General features: G+C 46.3%; 1 protein-coding gene across 6 annotated transcripts in view; it reads left to right on the top strand.

Annotated features, from left to right (window-relative positions):
- Nucleotides 1-19,592, top strand: part of UBE2F (ubiquitin conjugating enzyme E2 F (putative)) — a 45,796-nt gene that overhangs the window by 20,131 nt on the left and 6,073 nt on the right. For all 6 annotated transcript variants that reach the window (XM_086375745.1, XM_086375728.1, XM_086375737.1 and 3 more), the window contains 3 exons: nt 9,726-9,793; nt 17,088-17,158; nt 19,004-19,061. In XM_086375745.1, coding sequence (XP_086231871.1) covers nt 9,726-9,793; nt 17,088-17,158; nt 19,004-19,061 — 197 coding nt within the window. The remainder of the gene's footprint in view (nt 1-9,725; nt 9,794-17,087; nt 17,159-19,003; nt 19,062-19,592) is intronic.

Below are 19,592 nucleotides of genomic sequence, written 5' to 3'. Positions count from 1 at the left end.
ACTGGGGCAGGAAGCTGCTGTTTCTCTTGCCCTGGATTATTTAGAGAAGCATCACAGACATCTGCCAACCCCAAAAGCTTACCCAGTATGCTGGTTTTTTATAAAAACTTTCTGGAGTCATGCTGTCTTTAGTATTGAAGAGAAACTATATAGAGATAGGCCCGAGGAGTGACAGTGTTTTAACAGTGTATGGAACAGGTGGTTTTGAAACTGGCTCATTTTGGCCAGTAATCTTGGGGATGAAAACTAAATAACGTACAGGATCTGGATATTTAGGTGGTCGGGGGCAAGAGTTGCATCTGCACTTGAAGCTCAGATCTCTTCTTCTTCTGGCTCTTGGCAAGATAGTCTCTGTTTGTACTTGGTACAATTTTTATAGTTTCTTTTTGGAATATCCCTCATGCTTGGGAATAAATGCACTCTTCAGAAAAAAGATGGAAATGTAATTAGGTGATGGAAGAAAAGAAAAAAAAACAAATTTGGAAGAAAAAAAATCTCCACATTAACTCACAAAACAAGAAACAATGCTAGAAAGGGAAATGAAACACAGCAAAAATCTAAAGACCGGCTGAAATACCCGCTGGTGCTGTCTGGGAAGTCAGAGGGGTGGTTTGAAAAACTGGGCCTGCTGACCTGTGGAGGCCCCCCCCAGCCTGCTCCCATTGTGGTGTGGTGAGTTGTAGGCAGAGGCGACCATAGACAGTTTTTATTTCAAGTTTTACTTTTTAAATAAATTTTACTGAAGTATAAAATTATTAACAATAAAGTGTGCTAATTTGAACTGCAGAACATAATTAGTTTTGCAAAATGGACACGTACCCTGGTTTAACCATAATCCTTGTAAAGATTTTGTAGCATTCCCGAAGTTCTTTCTTCCTCTTTGCAGTCAATTCCTCACCCCCTGCTACCTACCCACAATTGCTTTCTGATTTCTCTTATTGTAGTCCTTAAATTCCTTGAGTTCTTGAATTTCATTTAAATGGAATCATACTATGTACTCTTAGTCTCTGGCTTCTTCCTTGTTAACATGTTTTTAAATTCATATGTGTTGTTGTGGATAGCAGTATTTGTTATATGAATATGATGAATATAATTATTTTCATATTGATGGGCATTTTAATTCTTTCCAGCTTTTGGCTATTATGAGCAAGACTGCTCTTGGCGTTTTCACACCATCCCAATTTGTTCAGAATATTTTCTTATTAGCCTGCTGGTATCTGTGGGATCTGTCCTGACATCCCTATTTTTATTCCTGATGTTGGTTTATTTGGACCTTCTGTTTTTTCCCTTGATCATGTTAGCTTGTGGTTTATCCAGTTTATTTTTTTGGAAAGAGCAAGCATTTGTTTTTCTGAGTTATCTATCCATTTTATTGATTTCTGCTCTTTATTTTTTCCTTCCTTACACTTTGGGTTTAAATTGCTTTTCTTTTTCTGTCTTCTTAAGGTGGAAATGTAGATTGATTTTTAAAAGTTCTTTAAAAGCAATGTTGATGAGATAAGTTACATTATTTTACTTGGCATAACGCTTTTGAGTTTCACCTGTGTTGTATTTTGTGTCTTTTTACTGATGGGTTTACTCTGTCGTATGTGTGTATACCAGTATTTATACCAGGTTATTGATGAACCTTTGTGCTGTTTCCACTTTGGGGCCATCATGCGTAAAAGCTGCTGTAAACCTTTGTGTGCAGGACTTCATTTGCAGTGGGTTTTTTTTTAATTTTGACAATGTTGTGTTGGTTTCTACCATTCAACAGTGCAAATCGCCATAATTATACTTGCCTCCCCTGCCTCCCCCACGCCTCCGGGTCATCACGGATCGCAGCCGGGGCCGCCTGTGCTACACGGCACCTTCTCACCTGCGCCCGTCTCACCCCTCAGTGTGTACACGCTGGTGCTGCTTTCCCTGTTTGTCCCGCTCTCTCCTCCCCCACCGCGTCCACGAGTCCAGTCTCTGCATCTGCATCTTTCCTGAAAATAGGTTCATTGATAGTATTTTTCTAGATTCCATACATGTGCATCAATATATTGTATTTGTTTTTCTCTTTCTGACTGACTGCACTCTGTATAACAGGCCCTAGGTTCCTCCACCTCACTAGAACTCAGATTCATTCATTTTATGGCTGAGTAGTACTCCATTGTATATGTGTACCACAGCTTCTGTATCTGCTCATCTGTCAGTGGACATCTAGGTTGCTTCCATGTCCTGGCTATTGTAAACAGTGCTGCTGTGGACATTGGGGTGCATGTGTCTTTTTCAGTTATGGTTTTCCTCAGAGTATATGCCCAGTAGTGGGGTTGCTGGGTCATATGATAGATTTATTCCTAGTTTTGTAAGGAATCTCCATACTGTTTTCCATAATGGCTGTATCAGTTTACAGTTACTCCCACCAACAGTCCCCTTTTCTCCAACAGTTTACAGTTTACAGTTACAGTTACTCCCACCAACAGTCCCCTTTTCTCCACATCCTCTCCAGAATTTATTGTTGGTAGATTTTTTTGATGATGGCCATACTGACTGGTGTGAGGTGACACCTCATTGTAGTTTTGATTTGCATGTCTCTAATAATTAGTGATGATAAGAATAAGTCTAGCTTTATGAAATACTGGCATACTGTTTTCCAAAAAGAAAGTCCATTGCATTCCTGCTAGCAATGAATGAGAATTCCAGTTAACCCACATTCTTGCCAACAGCTAGTAGTATCACTTTTTTCAATTTTAGCCATTCCAGTGTGTGTGTATCTCATTATGACTTTGGTTTGCATTTTCCTAATGATCAAAGATATTGAGCATCTTTTCCTGAGCTTGTTTGCTCTGTTTATGTCTCCTTTGTTCAAATATTTTACCCATTTAAAAATTGGATTGCTTGTCTCATTATTGAGTTGCGAGATTTATGTACCTGGGTTCAGTTCAGTTCAGTTCAGTTACTCAGTTGTGTCCGACTCTTTGTGACCCCGTGGACTGTAGCACACAAGGCTTGCCTGTCCATCACCAACTCCCAGAGCTTGCTCAGACTCATGTCCATCGAGACGGTGATGCCATCCAACAATCTCATCCTCTGGCTATATGTTTTTTATTAGATATGTGGGAGTTTTTTTTTTTTTTTTTAATGGTGAATAATATCCTTTTTTTAAAATTGTTACATATGATAAAAGTTCTGATTAGGGAATTACGTAGTTATATTGTAAATCTTGTATATTTAGGTATATATTCATCTAAATGTGTTTAAAATGTGTTGATTATCAGATTAGTCATGTTTTCTTAATTTGAACATATAATTTATAAAAAGCTCCCTAACTGATGAGCTTGATAATAAAAGTGCACCCTATACTGAGTCGTGAAATTTAAATTATCTATTACCCCGTGATGTTTGGTTCTTAGTTATTCTTAGCTTTGTTTCGCAGCTTTGGAGTTCCAGAAGGAAAAGCTTCTAAATGTGAAATAAAGTAAGAGCCCAATTTCCCAGCAGAGAAGTATGGTTAGTAAGCCTGAGGCATAGGTTTGGTCCCACACATGAACATTTTGGAGCAACATTTACATGATCATGAGCATGTTTAAAGACATGAAAATGGATGAGAGCACTGAAGCAGACCTCTGGCTTGACCACCACCCTGGTCCCCTGGTAGCTGGAGTGCAGTTTACCGTCACTCCGTCAAGGTTTCAGACACTCAGAATGTGTACCCTCTTCCCTGGTTCTTTCTAGGTTGATTTTTAGCTTTCTGGGAACCATTGCAAGGAGAAAAATTTGAAGAGGAAGAGACTTTTTTCCTGATGGCGTCTTTTCTTTCAAATAACCCTGGAAATGCAGTGGCAGTTATTCTCCTTTCATATATAGTAGAAATGTGGTGTCAGCGCTCAAGACAACCAGTTACCTCCCTTGGCACCAGCTAACTTTTGTTAGGGAAACGTTCCCTGCCCTCCTCCTTGTCTTTGCTTAGATCCTGCTGAGCAGGGGATGTGTTGTCTGGTATCCACTGTGCTCACAGATTTCTGCCCTCTGCCTTGCACGTAAAACTCTGAGGCAGATTCTGTCTTGGGATGCTCACACTTCCAGGAGTATGAATAAAATGTCTGACATACTGTTTTAAAAGCCATTATTACCATAGTTAAACATAGATTCTGATGGTTATTGTATATAAAATGTTTTTTAAGAGGACACGCTGTTTAAATGTTAAGCTTTCTGGCCTTGTAAAAATTGCCAGCACACTTTCATTTTCCTGTACCACCTAATAGTGCCTGTCATGTAGCAAGCTTTGTCTTTTTCAAAAATCATGTTCAGTGAAGCATAACTTTACAGACAGTAAATTCGCCATTCTTAGGTGTAGCATTCTCTGCATTATGACAACTACATAATGGTTGTACAAGCACCAGCACAATTGAAATGCACGGAGAGTGTGTCCATCAGCTCAGAACTCGGGCCCCTTGTTAGTGAGCTTCCTCTCCCCACCCCCTGGCAATCTTTGATCTGATTTCTGCCCTGCTGTTTGTCTTTTCCAGAAAGTCACATAAATTGCCCCAACCAAGATGTAGCATTTTGCACATGGCTTCTCTCACTTACACACCCACGCTGTTGTCTGTAGTATTAACTGCCACCGGCCTTCAGTGACTGTGAAGGTGGAGGAAGGGGCCCTGGGCCAAGGAGCGCAGGTGGCTGCCTAAAGCTGGGGCATGAAGAAAGTGGATTTTTCCTCGAGCCACAGAAAGAGCTGCAGCCCTGCCATCCCTTAGCCGCTGGGACTGGTTTCAGACTTCTGACCTACAAAAGATAATAAGTTTTTATTGTTTAAGCTGCTGAGTTTATAATAATTTATTTACTAATTTATTACAGCAACAGTGCAAACACAATGCTTTTTGTGTCCTAAGAAATCTTTGTCTAAGAAATGCAGGTTTCCCCTTTTTTTTTAAAAAAAAGAAAAAAAAAAAGGTTTTATAGCTTTGGGTTTTAAAGTCAGGTCTGTGAGCCATTTTGAGTGAATTTTTGCATGTGGTGCAAGATAAGGCTCTAGTTTCTTTCCTTCCCCTCCTTATTCTTCCTGGAATGAATGGGGAAGTGTTCCTTTCTGTTTCCTGGAAGAGTTTTATGTTAAGTTACTATTAATCCTTTATTAAATGATAGAATTCACCAGTAAAACCACCTACGTCTACCATTTTGTTGATTTTTTGTGTGTGGTAGGAATTTAAGTATGAATATATAGCTCATGCGAAGAGTTGACTCACTTGAAAAGACTCTGATGCTGGGATGGATTGGGGGCAGGAGGAGAAGGGGACGACAGAGGATGAGATGGCTGGATGGCATCACTGACTCGATGGACGTGAGTCTCAGTGAACTCTGGGAGTTGGTGATGGACAGGGAGGCCTGGCGTGCTGCGATTCATGGGGTCGCAGAGTCGGACACGACTGAGTGACTGATCTGATCTGATCTGATAATAGGTATGAATTACTTGGATTTCTTATTTTTGGGTGAGCTTTGGTGATTTGTATCCTTCAAAGAATTTGTTCATATCATCTGCATTTTGAATTTATTGATGTAAGTTTGCTCTTAATATCTTCTGACCCCTTTACATTCTATAGAGTGTATTGATATACCTTCCTTAATTCCTGGCGTTGAAAATTTCTGTTTTCTTGATCCAGCTAGCTGGAGGTTATCAATTTCATTGGTCTCTTCAAGGAACCAGTGTTTGGTTTCATTGATTCTCTTCTAATATTTTTTAGTTTTCTGCTCATATGTCCTTTGTACAGTTTAATTTGCTCTTCTTTTTCTATTTTTTAAGGTGGAAGTTTAGCCAGGTTAATAGTGAATTTCCACTTCCCCATTCAGACCTTTATTTAATAATCACGTTTACTTAACAGTGAATTCTGGGTTATAACAAATGTAATTACCTTTGTTTTAGATAATTATATTTTCTTTATATATTTATTGACATATTTACCACTTACAGCTTTCATTCCTTTTGTAGTTCTGAGTTCCCATCTGTTATTTTCCTTCTGCCTGAAGAACCCCCTTGATTTTTTTTTTTGGTAATGCAGATTTGCTGATGATGAATTCCGCCAGCTTTGCTGAATGTTGACTTCTTAAGTTGACAGTGCCAGCATTGTAAGGATGCCGTTCCTCTGCCTTCTGACTTGCTCTTTCTCCTCTTGTGAGAAGTTAGTGTGATTCTTTGTTTCACTTTCTGTGGTGTGCATTGTCTCTTTGTCGCAGTTTTTGACAGTTTTATTATGGTGTGCTTTGATGGGATTTTTTTCCCTGTTTATCTCACTTGGGGTTTATTGATCTTTTTGGATCTGTGACTTAACAGTTTTCATCAAATTTAGAAATAACTGACCAACATTTCTTTATTTTATCCATAAGCAGTTTATGGGACTCCAATTATGTATATGAATGGTAATATCTTGCCTATATATACCCTCTGCGTATGAACTGTGGGCAACACGGTTCTGTTTACTTTTCTCTGTGTGCTTCACTGTGGATCTTCTCTATTTCTACCCAAAGTTCGCAGCGCCTGGCCCTTCACAGAGAGATTGCCGACCTCCTATCTGCAGGCTCATCTTGGCAGGGATTGTGTTTTTCTTTCGAGTTTAAAATTTGCATAGCATGTGATTCCAGTGTGCTGTAAATATTGACATTTAAAGAGGGGGGAAAGTCTTGTGTTACTCTTTAAAATATTTCCAGTGGAGTCTAAATACCATGGATATACCTACCATCATGCATTTAAAAAACAAATGAACAAGCTCTACTTTAATCGTTGGGAGATGTTCATTGCTACTTTTTCTCCATGCACTATAGTTTTATTTCTCTTGTCTCACAGAATTTTGGGCTTCCCTGGTAGCTCAGATGGTAAAGAAACTGCCTGCAGCGCAGGAGACCTGGGTTCGATCCCTGGGGTAGGAAGATCCCCTGGAGAAGGAAATGGCGACCCACTCCAGTATTCTGGCCTGGAGAATCCCACGGACAGAGGAGCCTGGCGAGTTGCAGTCAGTGGGGTCACAGAGAGTCCGATAGGACTGAGTGACTAAGCACACACACACAGAATTTTATCCCGAAGTAAACATTTTTCTGCCTATAAGAATTTTTTCATCCTGTCATCCTCTTTCGTAACTATTAAATTCGGTTATTTAAGAAGCTCTATAACGTTAAGGCCCTCGGGTGTTGAGCCTGGCCTCGTGACTGACTGTTTTGTCTGTCCAGCTCCTCGATCCTGGTTTTCCTCCATTGCCACTACTGCCCTTCTTGTCCTGCCTTCTGACCCCTCTAAGCAGAAGGCCCCTCAGGGCTTCGTCCTGTCCTTGGCCCACCATAGTCGGGTCCCTGAGGACCTCTCCAGCTCATGAAGTCTGGATGCTTCCGTGCACAGCTCCCAACCATGCTCCTGTAGCCCCAACTTCTCCCCAGCACTCCCATCAATGTCTCCACTTGGTTGTGGACATGCAATCTCAGATGGATCTCACATCCGATGTTAAATCTCACAGCTGTGCCCTCCACAGGCTGTCTGTCTCTGAGGTGGCAGCTCTGCCCTTCTCCGTCACACTCAGAGATCCGGCACTTTGGCTCCTCCCTTGCCCGCCCACCCTCCTCTGTCCACAGATCCTGGTGGTGTCACTCTCACGGGACCTCTGCTTCAGCGGCTCTCACCTGGTCTTCACTAGCACAGTCTCACCTGGACTGTTCTGTGCTGCTGCCCCTCCTCTGCCCAAGCCCCCCTGCAGCCTCGCTCTGAATGAAAGCCGGTGTGCTTAACCGTGGTCTGCAGCGGGCCTGCTGCCCCTCCCGCCTCAGCTCCTCCTCCTGCCTCGCCTTCTGGCCTCTGCCAAGTCCCTGGGATGCATCAGGCCCTCTCAGGGTCTCCCCCTGCTTTCCTTCCCCCTCCTTTAAGCCTTCACTTTCAGGTCCTATTAGAACTGCAGTTCCTCCCACCTCCTAGCCCCTTAGCTCTTTTTCACTTTCTAGTGTATGATTTACTTATTTACTTTGTCTCCCTTCCTCTGGAATATAAGCTTCACGAGGCTAGGAAGGTCTCTTACTGGTGTGTCAACCCTTGTCTAGAACAGTACCTGACACATAGTAGGCACTCCTCAAATGTTGTAGGATAAATAATGACTTTAAACAATATGTTGCAAGCTTTGATGGTTATTAAACCAAATAGCAGTTTATCTGAAACATATCTGAGAATGTCGAGGTTACTGTTAGCATTTTCCTCTGATTCAGTTAGGTGTTTGTGAACAGAATCACTTAATGCTAGAAAGAAGGGTTCACTCAGTGTCAGTTTTCTTCCTTCCTTTTGTCTTTCTGGGTGTAGCCGCTGGAAACTTGGTGTGAATAAGTAGGCAGGCGTGGGAGGCGTTTGTTGTCACTGTCGCTGTGTCACTGGGCTTCAGAGTCAGGAGCCAAAAATCATATAAGGGGTTTGATAAGTCGTCAGCTGAGGTTAGGCTCCTTGTGTTGTGTTGATGGCAAAGAGCTGAAAACCAGCTGGTTGGAAATGGCTTTACAGACCTGGTCACTCGGGTCCCTTTGTGTCACGTTTTCCGAGGCTGCCCCAAACCAGTTTCCTGACACCAGCTCGCTGACCGCTCATCATACCTGTCCTTCTTCCCTTGACAGCCTCTCATTGTACATGAAGTACTAGGTAGCACTGAGAAAATTGATACTAATTTTATCATACCCTTACAGTATTATCATACCCTTACAATATTAAACACGTGGGCCTTACAAAAGCTCGTGAATGCAGATTTAGCTCATTCAATTTATAAGAAATATCTGCATCAATAGACAGAACCAGTTCTGTCAAACCACTCTGTCTTGGGTGAGGCCTTAACTTTTTATAAACTTGAAGGTTTGCATCTGACAGCCATCCCACTTCCAAGTTCAGTTCCTAGTGGAGAGGTGTGGTGTGGAGCTGATCACCATGTGGAGGAGGGTGCCTCTCTGTGCTCCTTGGCGCCCTCTTTGCCTGCTGCTCCTCACAGGGGTGATGCTTTTTCCTTTACAGCAGTCTTAAGATTGAAGTGACTAAATGAAATATAACCATCCCTGCCATCAGGCTCCACAGTGTGTCTTAATTCAAGACATTCCAACGTGAACCGTGACATCTTATCTGTAGTGCTGTGCTGTGCCCCGAACAGAAGTGGGTGTGAGATGGAGAAAAGCACAAGCCCACACTGGGCCTGGATTCAGGGTGCTCCGCTGTGGGCATGCATCACCCCTGGTACAGCATACCCCAGGGAGAGGCTGGATGAGCAGTGTGCCTTCTCTTTTGAGCAGGAGAAAGGTCGTGAAAGGGAGGTGGGAGGTGACAGGGCCATCCGCCTGCCTGCCCCTTGGAACTGACTTCTCACGGGGAGATGAGCAGCAGACAGACGACCAAGAGCTGAGGCAGGACAGCAGCCTGTCATGAGATGTGCCGGAGGCTTGAGGGGGGCCCCGAGCACTACGGTTAGGGCTAGGCTGCTTCAGGGGCGGAGGAGGAGGGGAACCAGGCTCCCAGAAGATGCCTCCCCTTTCCTGAGGGCGCTGCCCACCAGGAGGAGAGCGGGCCCACCAGTACCATCAGCTCAGGGGCGAGCTTGCAGTAACAAAGGAGCCTGACGGTCCTCTTTTTAAACTATTAATTTCAAACTATTAATTTAAACTCTGTATATGCCATATCCTAACATAGTGCTTGCCTTTTGTTTACTTTTTTTTTTAATTTAAAGGATTTCTTTGTTCTGTTTTGTGTTTTTTGATAGATGAGGGTTACTACCAGGGTGGAAAATTTCAGTTTGAAACTGAAGTTCCTGACGCATACAACATGGTGGTGAGTAGCCTGCGCTTGAGTCATGTTCCCCCTTCGCGTGGCGGCTGGCTATCATGGGGCCTGGTGGTCCCCTCCCCAGCATCGTGTCCACATGCGGCCCACCCGGTCCTGGGACTGAGCATGGAATGGCCGGCACTTGTGCGGTTAATGCCCCTCACCAGCAGTATTTAGAGTTTTAGTAGAGAGGTTCATTCTCAGTGCACATTCGCAGGTACTGTGTGCCGGGCAGTCTGTGCCGGGTGCAGCTCTACTGAGGCTGGAATTACTGTCCTGAGACCACACGTTTACAGGGATCTGCCCGCGTATTTCATGCAAATCTTGTTAAATTCTGACACTGGGGGAAAGAACATTTTATTTAAAACTGTATGTTTGTTTATTGTATAACACCAAAATTTGAGAAGCGTATAAAACATGTTTTAGATTTTTGGAGAAGGAAAAAACCCATGGTTTTAAACTATGAGTGTTTGTTTACACCCCTGTAAACATGTCGGATCCTTCAAGGACCCTCCAGGAGTAGCTGTGCCCGGTGCGGTTACGTTTTGCCTTTGTTTTTAGGATGTGCTGACCACGTAGGAAAGTGAGAGAAAGGGTAGAAAATCAATCATAAAGTGCTGAAAGTAGTAAGTAGCAGACAATGATCATCAGTCAACAATAGGAAACTGGAGAACTCAGAGAAGGAAGAGAGAAGGTCGTGTTTGGAAAGTGGTCAGGGCCAGTTAAGGGTCTGAGGAGAGCTAGAATTGGGTCGGCTCAAGCACAGCTGAGGCAGGGGTTCTGGGTGACGAGACGTGTCTCCTGCTGTACTGACAGCTGTGGAAATGAGAGCCGGCAGCCTTTGTACAGGGCAGGTTGACCAGGTCAACTTGAAGAAGACTTGGAATCAGGAAATAGTGAAGTGAGAAAACCCAGATGTGAGGTTTTGGGGGGTGTTTTCACTACAGCAGTGAGAAATCTGTGAGGGCTCCGAACAACCCCACGCCCCCCGAGCAGGGGCAAGGAGAGGGCATGGTGCACCCGCCCAGGCTCTGCGCCCCCGGGCTGGCACGGGGCCAGCTCTACCGATTTATATATTTTGCATATTGATGTGTCTACTTCCCGCCATGTTTCTTCACATTCTCTAGGCCTGTTGAGCAGGAAAGAAAAATCTGATGGTAAAATTCAGTCTCCTGTGAGTCTGAGGCTGAGGGAGTTGGCACCGCTCGGGCCCTTGCTCCCCTCAGTGACAGCTCCCTCCTCTCTAACAAGTGGGGTTGTCCCCCTCCTCCTGTGCTTCCTCCCCACCCCCGAGCCCCGACCCTGGCTGTCTAGTTCAGTGGCTCTAACACTTGTCTATTTAAAGCCAAAACTTTTCTGTATGGAAGTTGATCTCTTCTGGGCTACTGTGTTCAAAGCCCTTTTGGAGGATGTGGAAGAGTTGGCAATCTAAGAAAAAGAAAAAGGAAATTTAAATGTTACACAAAGATAGGAAGATACGCCTTCCAGGCCTTTGTTGACCCACCCATCCAGCTGCCCACTGAGACTTCCTGTTGCCCTGGTCACTGACAGGGGAACCTGCACCTCCTCAGGCAGGAGCAGTGTGAGAACTTGGTTTACAGGCACATGTTTCGAATGTGGGGCTATTTTGATGGTTTCTGGAAACAACCAGACATGCAGTACTTAAAACTCCAGGCTCTGGCTTCCTGGACATGCGCCCTCTCTGTGAAGAGAGGTAAAGGTCGTAGGTTTGCGATACCATGTTCAGAAAAGCAGGGAATTTCAGGGGAGGAGGATAGATCATAGGGTTTATCATAAGCTGGTGAACTTTCCAAACAAGCCTCGAAGCTAAGAACTGCTGTAGGTGTGCGTCAGACATCATTTGGTGGGAGAGTGTCTTCTTCCCAGTGTAAGGAGAGAGCAGAGAGTCAGGACAGGAAGGGAGGAACAGAGGCGTGTTTCGGGCTTCCACGTGTCAGGCACTTCCACTCATTTTGCTTAGGTCACACTCCAGTCGTTTGGGTGACCTCAGTATTCCTGTGTTTACCCATCAGGAAGTTAAGGCTCAGAAAGGAAAGGTAAGAACTTACCTAGGGGGCCTTGCTGGTCTCAGTGTCTCCATTGCCAAAGCCGATTCTTGTCAAGAGCTGCCCGCCTTCCTAACGTGTGCCCTTCCCAGCACACCTGGTGGCCGCTTTGTAGTCAGAAGTGTTGGTCATACTCCCCTGTCCCTGTGACTTCTTTAAGAAATGAAGTCAGAAATGAAATAAGTAGCAAATAGAAAACCATTGAGCCTCAAAGACACATTCCCTCTAGTACTGGTGGCTTATCTCACATTTTTCTATTTTAGTTTCTGCCTCCTTTGGAAAATTTCTAAGTGACAGGGTTAGTCCTCTTTCATTGGGAACAAAACCCGTGTTCTCCAGCCAGAAAGTACTGAGAGGCCAGGCCGTCCGGGTGTATCCAGACCCCACCCTGCTGCCGGGAGGGCCTCTGCGTGCTTTGTCTGCCTCTGTAGGCAGGGGCCAGCCAGAGCCGTGAGCTCACAGCAGGGTGAAGAGGGCGGCCCAGTCCCTGGAGACGTGAGGTGGTGTGCTTCGTAGGTACAGAGGTGGTGCTGTCCCCTTGTTAGTAGTCCATCTTTGTCTAGTTCTCCTCACTGTCTCTCTTCACTGGACTGTCTGCTCCCCAAAGGAGGAGTCTGGGGGTGCCTTGATCTCACAGTATTTCCACTGCTGTGCATAGGTGGCCACACCAAGCATGTGGCTCACATTTGTTCAGTGGTTGGTACGTTCTCTGCCCCCAAAAAATTTGTGGTGTGGAAAATAAACCAGCATTTGAAAATACAGAGGTTCCAGGCATGTGGAGTAGCGATTCTGAGAGCAGACATTCCAGACTTTGAGGAATTCACGTTTCACTGGAGTGAGGAGAGACAGCCGGTTTTCAGCAAGTCAGCCTGAAAGGGCTTTGTGGAGCTTTCTCAGAACTCATTTGCTTTTACATCACAGTTTATAGGATTTCTGTACTTTATAAGGGCTTTTTTTCTTTAAAACCCCTTACGCTTATGGTTCCTGCAGTCAAGGTCAGTTTTTAAGATTGTGAATGAAGCTTTTTTAATCAGTTAAGCATCAATAAATCATTATTTTAGAATAAACTTTTTTAAAAAGAAAACACCTATTTGATATCCCCTCACCCCCCGCCCAGCCCCCTTAAGCCCTCTGCCCCAGCAGCTAAAATGCAGATATTTCCTTTGGTTCTTTGTCCTTTGATCCCTGAACTTTATGTCACAATCTCCAGCTGCTTCACAGTTTCTCTCAGCCCTAGAAGTTGGCTGAAAGTGGAGTGACATTTAATGAGCTCCTAAAATGTTCTGGGTTCTGGGTCAGGCCTTGTGGGCTGGAGGTGAGAAGTCAGGCGGCCTTGAAGAAGCTCAGCCTCTGGACCCAGAAACGGTGACAAGCCAGGGTGGTGATGCGGTGATGGTGATGCCCCAGAGTGTGGGGACGCGCAGAGCAGGAGGAGGCCTGGGAGCAGATAGCAGCTTGGCTGCGGTCTCACACGCTGGGCCCTCACGCGCTCCCCTGGCGTGTCACCTGAGCTGTGGGAGGAATCCGCGTGCTGAAGCAGGAGATAGGAATGTGGCTTTTCTCTCTTCCTGGAAGTGAGGTTATGTGATAAAACCACATCAAGCAACATGATCGCGAGCAGTCCTAAAGGGGTCAGGAAGGGCAGTCCTGCCACATTTCCAGAAGGAGAGCAGGAGGTACCACCTGAATGCCCACAGGCCCCTCTTCTTTTTAGGGTAATTTATTATACTCCATGGAAAATTGAGAAAAAAATCACTGTGCACAAATAGAATATTAGTCATCTGTTGTCTCTCTCCAGCATCAGAGATGATCATCACTAACTTTCTGATGGATGTTATGCACGATATCTAACCATACATACAAGTGCCATCATGCTACACACAGCTTGATGGCTTGGGGTTTTTAATATTACAGTATAGTACAATACGGGCTTCCCTGGTGGCTCGGCCGTAAAGCGTCCACTTGCCAATGCAGGAGATGCACGTTCGCTCCTTGGGTAGTGAAGATCCCCTGGAGAAGGTGATGGCAACCCACTCCAGTATTGTTGCCTGGGAAATCCCATGGACAGAGGACCCTGGTGGGCTACAGTCCATGGAGTCCTAGAGTCACAGCAGCAGCAGCAGCAGCATAATACATCATCAGATCATAAGAATGTATGTTCTCTTGTCAGTTAGTATATAATTATATCATCCTTAGTAGGAGCACTTAATTGTGTGATGTATCATGGTTTTAAACTAACCTTTTATGGTTGATCACTGGGTGACCAGTGTTTGATAATATGAGCCAAACTTTCGTAAAGGGCCAAACAGTAAATATTTTAGGGCTTGTGGACTATATATGGTCTCTGTCATATATTCTTTTTTTTTTTAAAAAAAAAAAACACCCTTTAAAAATATAAAGGCTGTACTTAGGTCATAAACCACTTGAAATCAAGCTCGGGCTTATTTGGTCCATGGGTTGTAGTTTGCTGACCCCTGGAATAAGCAGTGCTGTGACGCAGGTCCTGGACAGCAGCACACGCATGCCTGCTGCTGCTGCCTTTGGATAAATTCTTAGAAGTGTGATTACAGGTATTGAGTTGTTGATGCTGATTTTAAGGCTTTTTAATCAATATGATTCAGTTACCTTCCAGAGAATTTCCATTTGGCATCTCCACCATCAGTGTGTGAAAATTGTTTTTCCTAAACCTTGACCAACATGGGATGTTTTCATTATTTTTTTTCTTTTTGCTCTTTTGGAAAGAAATAAATAATATCTAAATGCTATTTGCATTTTCGTTTCTTAAATAGGATGCTAATTTTTTTTCCTACTTATTAACTGTTTATGTCTTTTATGGGCTATTATTATATGCTTAGCCCCCCCCTTTTTTTCTGTTGTGTTTGTTTTTCTTATTGTAAGCATTCCTATATAGATATTATATGAAACTTTTTTTTTAGTTTACTTAGCTGTGTCATAAACATTTTCGTGTTTTCATTTGTCTTTTTGTTGTTGTTCTGTAAAAGCTTGTGGCTTTTTGTTTTAAGGTGTAGCCAAATCTACTTTTCCTTCTTGAATTTTTCATGTTGTGGAATGCTTGTAACAGGCCTTCGGACCCCGAGGTAGCTCATCTGTTTATTCTAGTGCTCTTAGAGGTCTGTGTTGTTTATGTTATGTGACGCTCTCAGCGAGCATCTGACTGTACTTTTCTGAATAGTTAACCCTTGAAGCGCCCGTGTCCCCATTGATTTGCAGTTGGCCTTTGTCATGTACACACCCTGAGCTGTGTGACAGGATGGCTAGTGATGCCAGCCCCTGAGGTAGGAGCTGGAGCTGAGTGCATCTTGTTAGTCTGGTTTTGGAGGTGGTAGGGGTCTGTGAGAGTAGTTAACAGACTATTGAAAAGTGAAAAAGTGTGAAAAGTGTGTGTCAGAATCAGGTCCCCAGTTGTGGTGCAGAGGTCTGCTGTCTCTCTGGGGCACTGCTGTCTCTCTGGGGCACTGCTGTAGAGAGGGCCATCCACACCCTCCAGCTGTGGGAGGGGTGAGGGGTGAGGGCAGGTGCGGCCCCACACTTGGAGCTGCAGGGACACCAGGCAGGTGGCAGTGCGTCGGGGCTTCAGAGCAGGGAAGAGGCCTTCAGTCCCTCAGACACTGAGTCAGTGATGCAGTCTGCCCTGCAGGTACTGTGTTCAGTAGATTTACCACATGCGCAGTGCCAGCAGGGCTGACCTTCCTCTTGAGCCTGAAGGCCTTGCTGAGAGTGCAGGCTCTGCTAGTATTTGTTCTGTCAAATGCATTCCTATTTACCTGCAGAAGAGCAAGTTAGAGAATATTCAGATTGATTTCAGCTCCCACTGATCCTAAATTTTGTAATCCTCACATACCCACCTCTACTTGGTTGGACTAATCATTCAGGGGAATCTGTTGACGTCATGTGGCTTTGAAATCAGGAAGAAAATTTAATGATGGTATGGAAAAAAGTGTTTAAAAATGTTTGTTTTATACGGATTCAAAAGGTGACAATATTAGAGTACTAGAAAAAATACAGAAGATTTGGATGGTGACATATTCTCTAGATTTGGTCTCAGAGATAAAAATTACAAAAATTTTGTATCTGTGAGATGACCTGTCTGGTGAGATTCTGAGAGACGACTGTCATGCTCCTCAAACCAAGGTGACCTTGCAGTGGACTGGGCCTGGGGAAGGGGCTACCCACTGGAGTCAGGGGTGGGCGTGCGACCTCCCTGGAGGCGAGGGCGCTTGGCACTGACTCCGCAGTAGCGCTCTGGCCAGAACCCCCCGCCCAGTTCCTGGTCTTATCCCAGTGAAGTATTTCATTCCAGTGTGAGTGAAGATAGCATTGATTTAGCGGTTTTGTAGTAGAAGTGGGAAGAACCTAAGCTTCTGGGCTTGCTAAATGCTAGTGTTTGTGCCATGGAATGCATGGACGCCCAAAGGCATCGGAGACAAGAATAAATGTGGAAAATGTACAGCACGTCTCCCTACTTCTAGAAAGAAAAACGACTGTGCACCACAGACACCTGTGTGCATGGCCTCGAAAAGAGGCTCCAGAATACGCATCAGATATTAATAGAAATTATTCCAGGTAGAGTGCTATATCTCTGTCTACACACATATTAGTATCTTTCCTTTTTGTTTTTGCCTTTTTTTTTAGATGAGTGTGATCGGTTTTAAAATAGAGTAAGATTAAAAGAACGTTACCCAAACACGCTCCATGCTAAGTGATGTTGATGTGTCTTATTCCCACATGATCCTTTTCGTTCTCTCTCCCTAAGTATTAGTGGACAAGGACTTGCATCTAGACATGGAAAATGACAGTAGTGTCTTCAGAAACACCCACAGAGGGTGCCAGCGCTGCTGTGGGGAGCAGCGCTTCAGCCGCTCAGCCACGCAGTGCGAAGGAGTCTAGGGGCTCCTGGTTCACAGCAGGGTCTGGGGGTACAGAGCTCCTTCCCCAGGCCTCTGCGGCTGCTCCCCCATAGCCGGAGCCCAGGGAGGGGCAGGGGGCGGGAGCCTGGCGGCCAGCACCATCTGCTGTCAGCCCCAGGGTGCGGAGGGGTCCTGTGCAGGGACAGCAGCCGCCCCCAGCGAGACCAGCACTGCATACAGTGTGCAGACACTGCTATAGGGTCTGGGGCCGCTGCCTGACGATCCGGGAGTGCGCGGTAAAACGGCGCTGGATGGGGGACACAGAAGGCTCTGGAGCGCCTGTGATCTCTTCCTTCTGTGTTGCAGCCTCCCAAAGTGAAATGCTTGACCAGGATCTGGCACCCCAACATCACCGAGACTGGTGAGATATGTCTCAGGTGAGTTCTGTCCGCTTCCATCTCCTGTGCTCTGAGTGCTGCCTGAAGCTGGGCTTCCCAGGGGTCACCTCCCCCGAGAGGACACTCTGAGGCTGGGCTTCCCACCTGTTACTTCCCCTGAGAGGACACTCTGAGGCTGGGCCTGGAGTTGGGAGGCCTTGGAGCGGTCTCTCGGCTCCCCCATCCCAGCCTGGCCTCTGCAATCCACCTAGGACGGCCCCTCTAAGGACCTTTACCCCATCCCCTCTTATTTTAATGAGGCACACTCCTGCCACGTGGCTGATTTTAGATAAAAGGGGAAACTATGATTAATGGAATTCACAGTGGGAGGATAATGCGGATGGCAGGCTTCAGAAGACCGCCCACTTACATTTAAGTGTCCTTTCTTGTGGTTTTTCTTTTCTACTGTTTTTGGCTGCATGCATGTGGCTTATGGGATCTTAGTTCCCTGGCCAGGATCAGTCCCAGGCCCTGGCAGTGAAAGTGCGGAGTCCTAACCACTGGACTGCCAGGCAGTTCCCTCAGCATCCTCTTTACCAAAACGATATGCGCAGGAGCGTATGCCTGGAGCCTTTTATCCGTGGTGCCCGGGGCCCTGCCCTTCCAGGGGCAGATGGCTGGGAACCAGCCATTTCCTGCTTCTAGAGCTTGCTGGTCACTAATGTAGAGAACCAGAGAGGTTGTGTAGGGTGGGGGTGGAGGTGGTTTTCAAGTCAGTTTAGCCTGTGGGCTGTGTCTTGTCTTGTGTCCTGCACGTTCTCTGGCAGGGCAGTGAGGTCAGCTTGCAGGGCTGTGGTGCTGGCGTCCTCGCCCAACCCTGGTGGCCGTGTGACCCGGGGAGCCCGGCTGCTCCATGTGGGGCATGTCTCCAGCGTGCTGTGTGCTCCCTTGCTGTGATCTCATCCTCAGGCCCTGCCTCTGGGTCCTGTCCTCCCACCCTCTTCTCCCTGCAGAGAATGCCAGCACCTATGAAAGGCCATGTGCAAACTAACCGCCCTCCCTGCAGGCATGAGGATACCCACTTTCACATCCACTTTGGCTTTTGATAGTGAAAAATACATTTTATAAGAGTGTATTTTTTTAAAAAGGCATCTTCCCTTTTAACTATCTGCCCTTTAAGTGTTGAAACTTTAGAAATCTGTGATCTTCAGTTTCGGATCCTAAGTGTCTTGTCTCCCCTCCTCCAGTCAGAGTGGGTCCAGAGAGGGTGTTTCTCTGGTCACTTCTGCCATCTTCTGAGAAATCAGATTATTAACAAAATATAATAGGAATTTAACAGATGGTCGCCTGCTGCAAAACCTAGAAACCATAGTTAATAGATTTAGCCACGTTAAAATTAAAAACACACAATTTGAAAGAGAAAGTATCAGCAGGATTGCACCCCTTGTATGTAAACAGTCCTTTCAATTGATAGGAAAAAGATGGGGCCCCCCTCCTCCACTGGAAAAATGAGCTTTGGCTCCAAGTAGGGGATTCACAGGAGGAGGCACACTGTGGGCAGAACGCGTCTGGGGCTGCTTGGTCTCCATGGCGATGGGAGACGAGCACGTGGAAGCAAGGGGAGGCTGCTCGCCACTTCTCAGGCTGGCAGACAGCAGAGCGTGTGTGTGCGTGTGCGTGTGCGTATACGCGTGCCTGTGTGCACAGGCTCCTGTCCACTGGAGGGCGTGTGGATCTGTACACCTTTGCCTGGTCCTTCAGCCATAAGAAGACTGCAAACCACAGAGAAAAGAAGGGCCCGGCAGACAGGAGCCGCTCGGTGCCGCTGCGCCCAGCTGCGCACCTGCGGCTGGTGGGCCTGTTGGCCGCTCCTCACTCACCACTCCGCTTTTCCGTCTGTTTCAGCTTACTGAGAGAACACTCGATCGACGGCACCGGCTGGGCCCCCACAAGGACGCTGAAGGTGAAGTGTGGGCCTCTGCCTGGGGCCTCCCCGTCTGGGAGGAGTCTCCCGGGAGGACAGCAGTGTGCACACTGTCCCATCCACACGGCTGGCCACCCTCCCCGTTCCTGCTGCCCTCAGCGCCTGCCGGCCCTCCTGGGGCTCCACCACCCCCGTTCCCTGAGCAGGTTGAAGGGGCATCAGGTCCTCTCTGCCCTTTGCCACGGGCGCTGCAATGCTTTGCTGTCCCTGCTTGTCCCGCTGTTCCCCAGGCTTGCACAGTGGTCTCCCCTAACTCAGTGCAGGCTTGCCGGCAGTGGGTGGGGACAGAGGAGGGGGAGGCTGGGGGTCCCGTATCTGCTCTGAGTCACCTCGGCCAGAGGAGGGGTGGTGGACGTGGCCAGGTGTGCTGGAGGGGGTGCCTCTCTGGGGCGGGGGGTGATCGGGGAGCCACAGGGACTCAGGAACCGGCCCCAGGTGTTTTGCCAGCGTGGCTCGAGTGGGCTTCGGGGGGTGTGTCCTGGGCGCCCATGTGGCGCCATGGGCTGTGCA

The sequence above is a fragment of the Bos grunniens genome, chromosome 3 (genome assembly GCF_055505025.1).
Source record: "Bos grunniens cultivar Pamir isolate PY7600 chromosome 3, Bosgru_T2T1.0, whole genome shotgun sequence".
Taxonomy (NCBI): Eukaryota; Metazoa; Chordata; class Mammalia; order Artiodactyla; family Bovidae; genus Bos; species Bos grunniens.
This window is presented reverse-complemented; position numbering and strand designations above follow the sequence as displayed.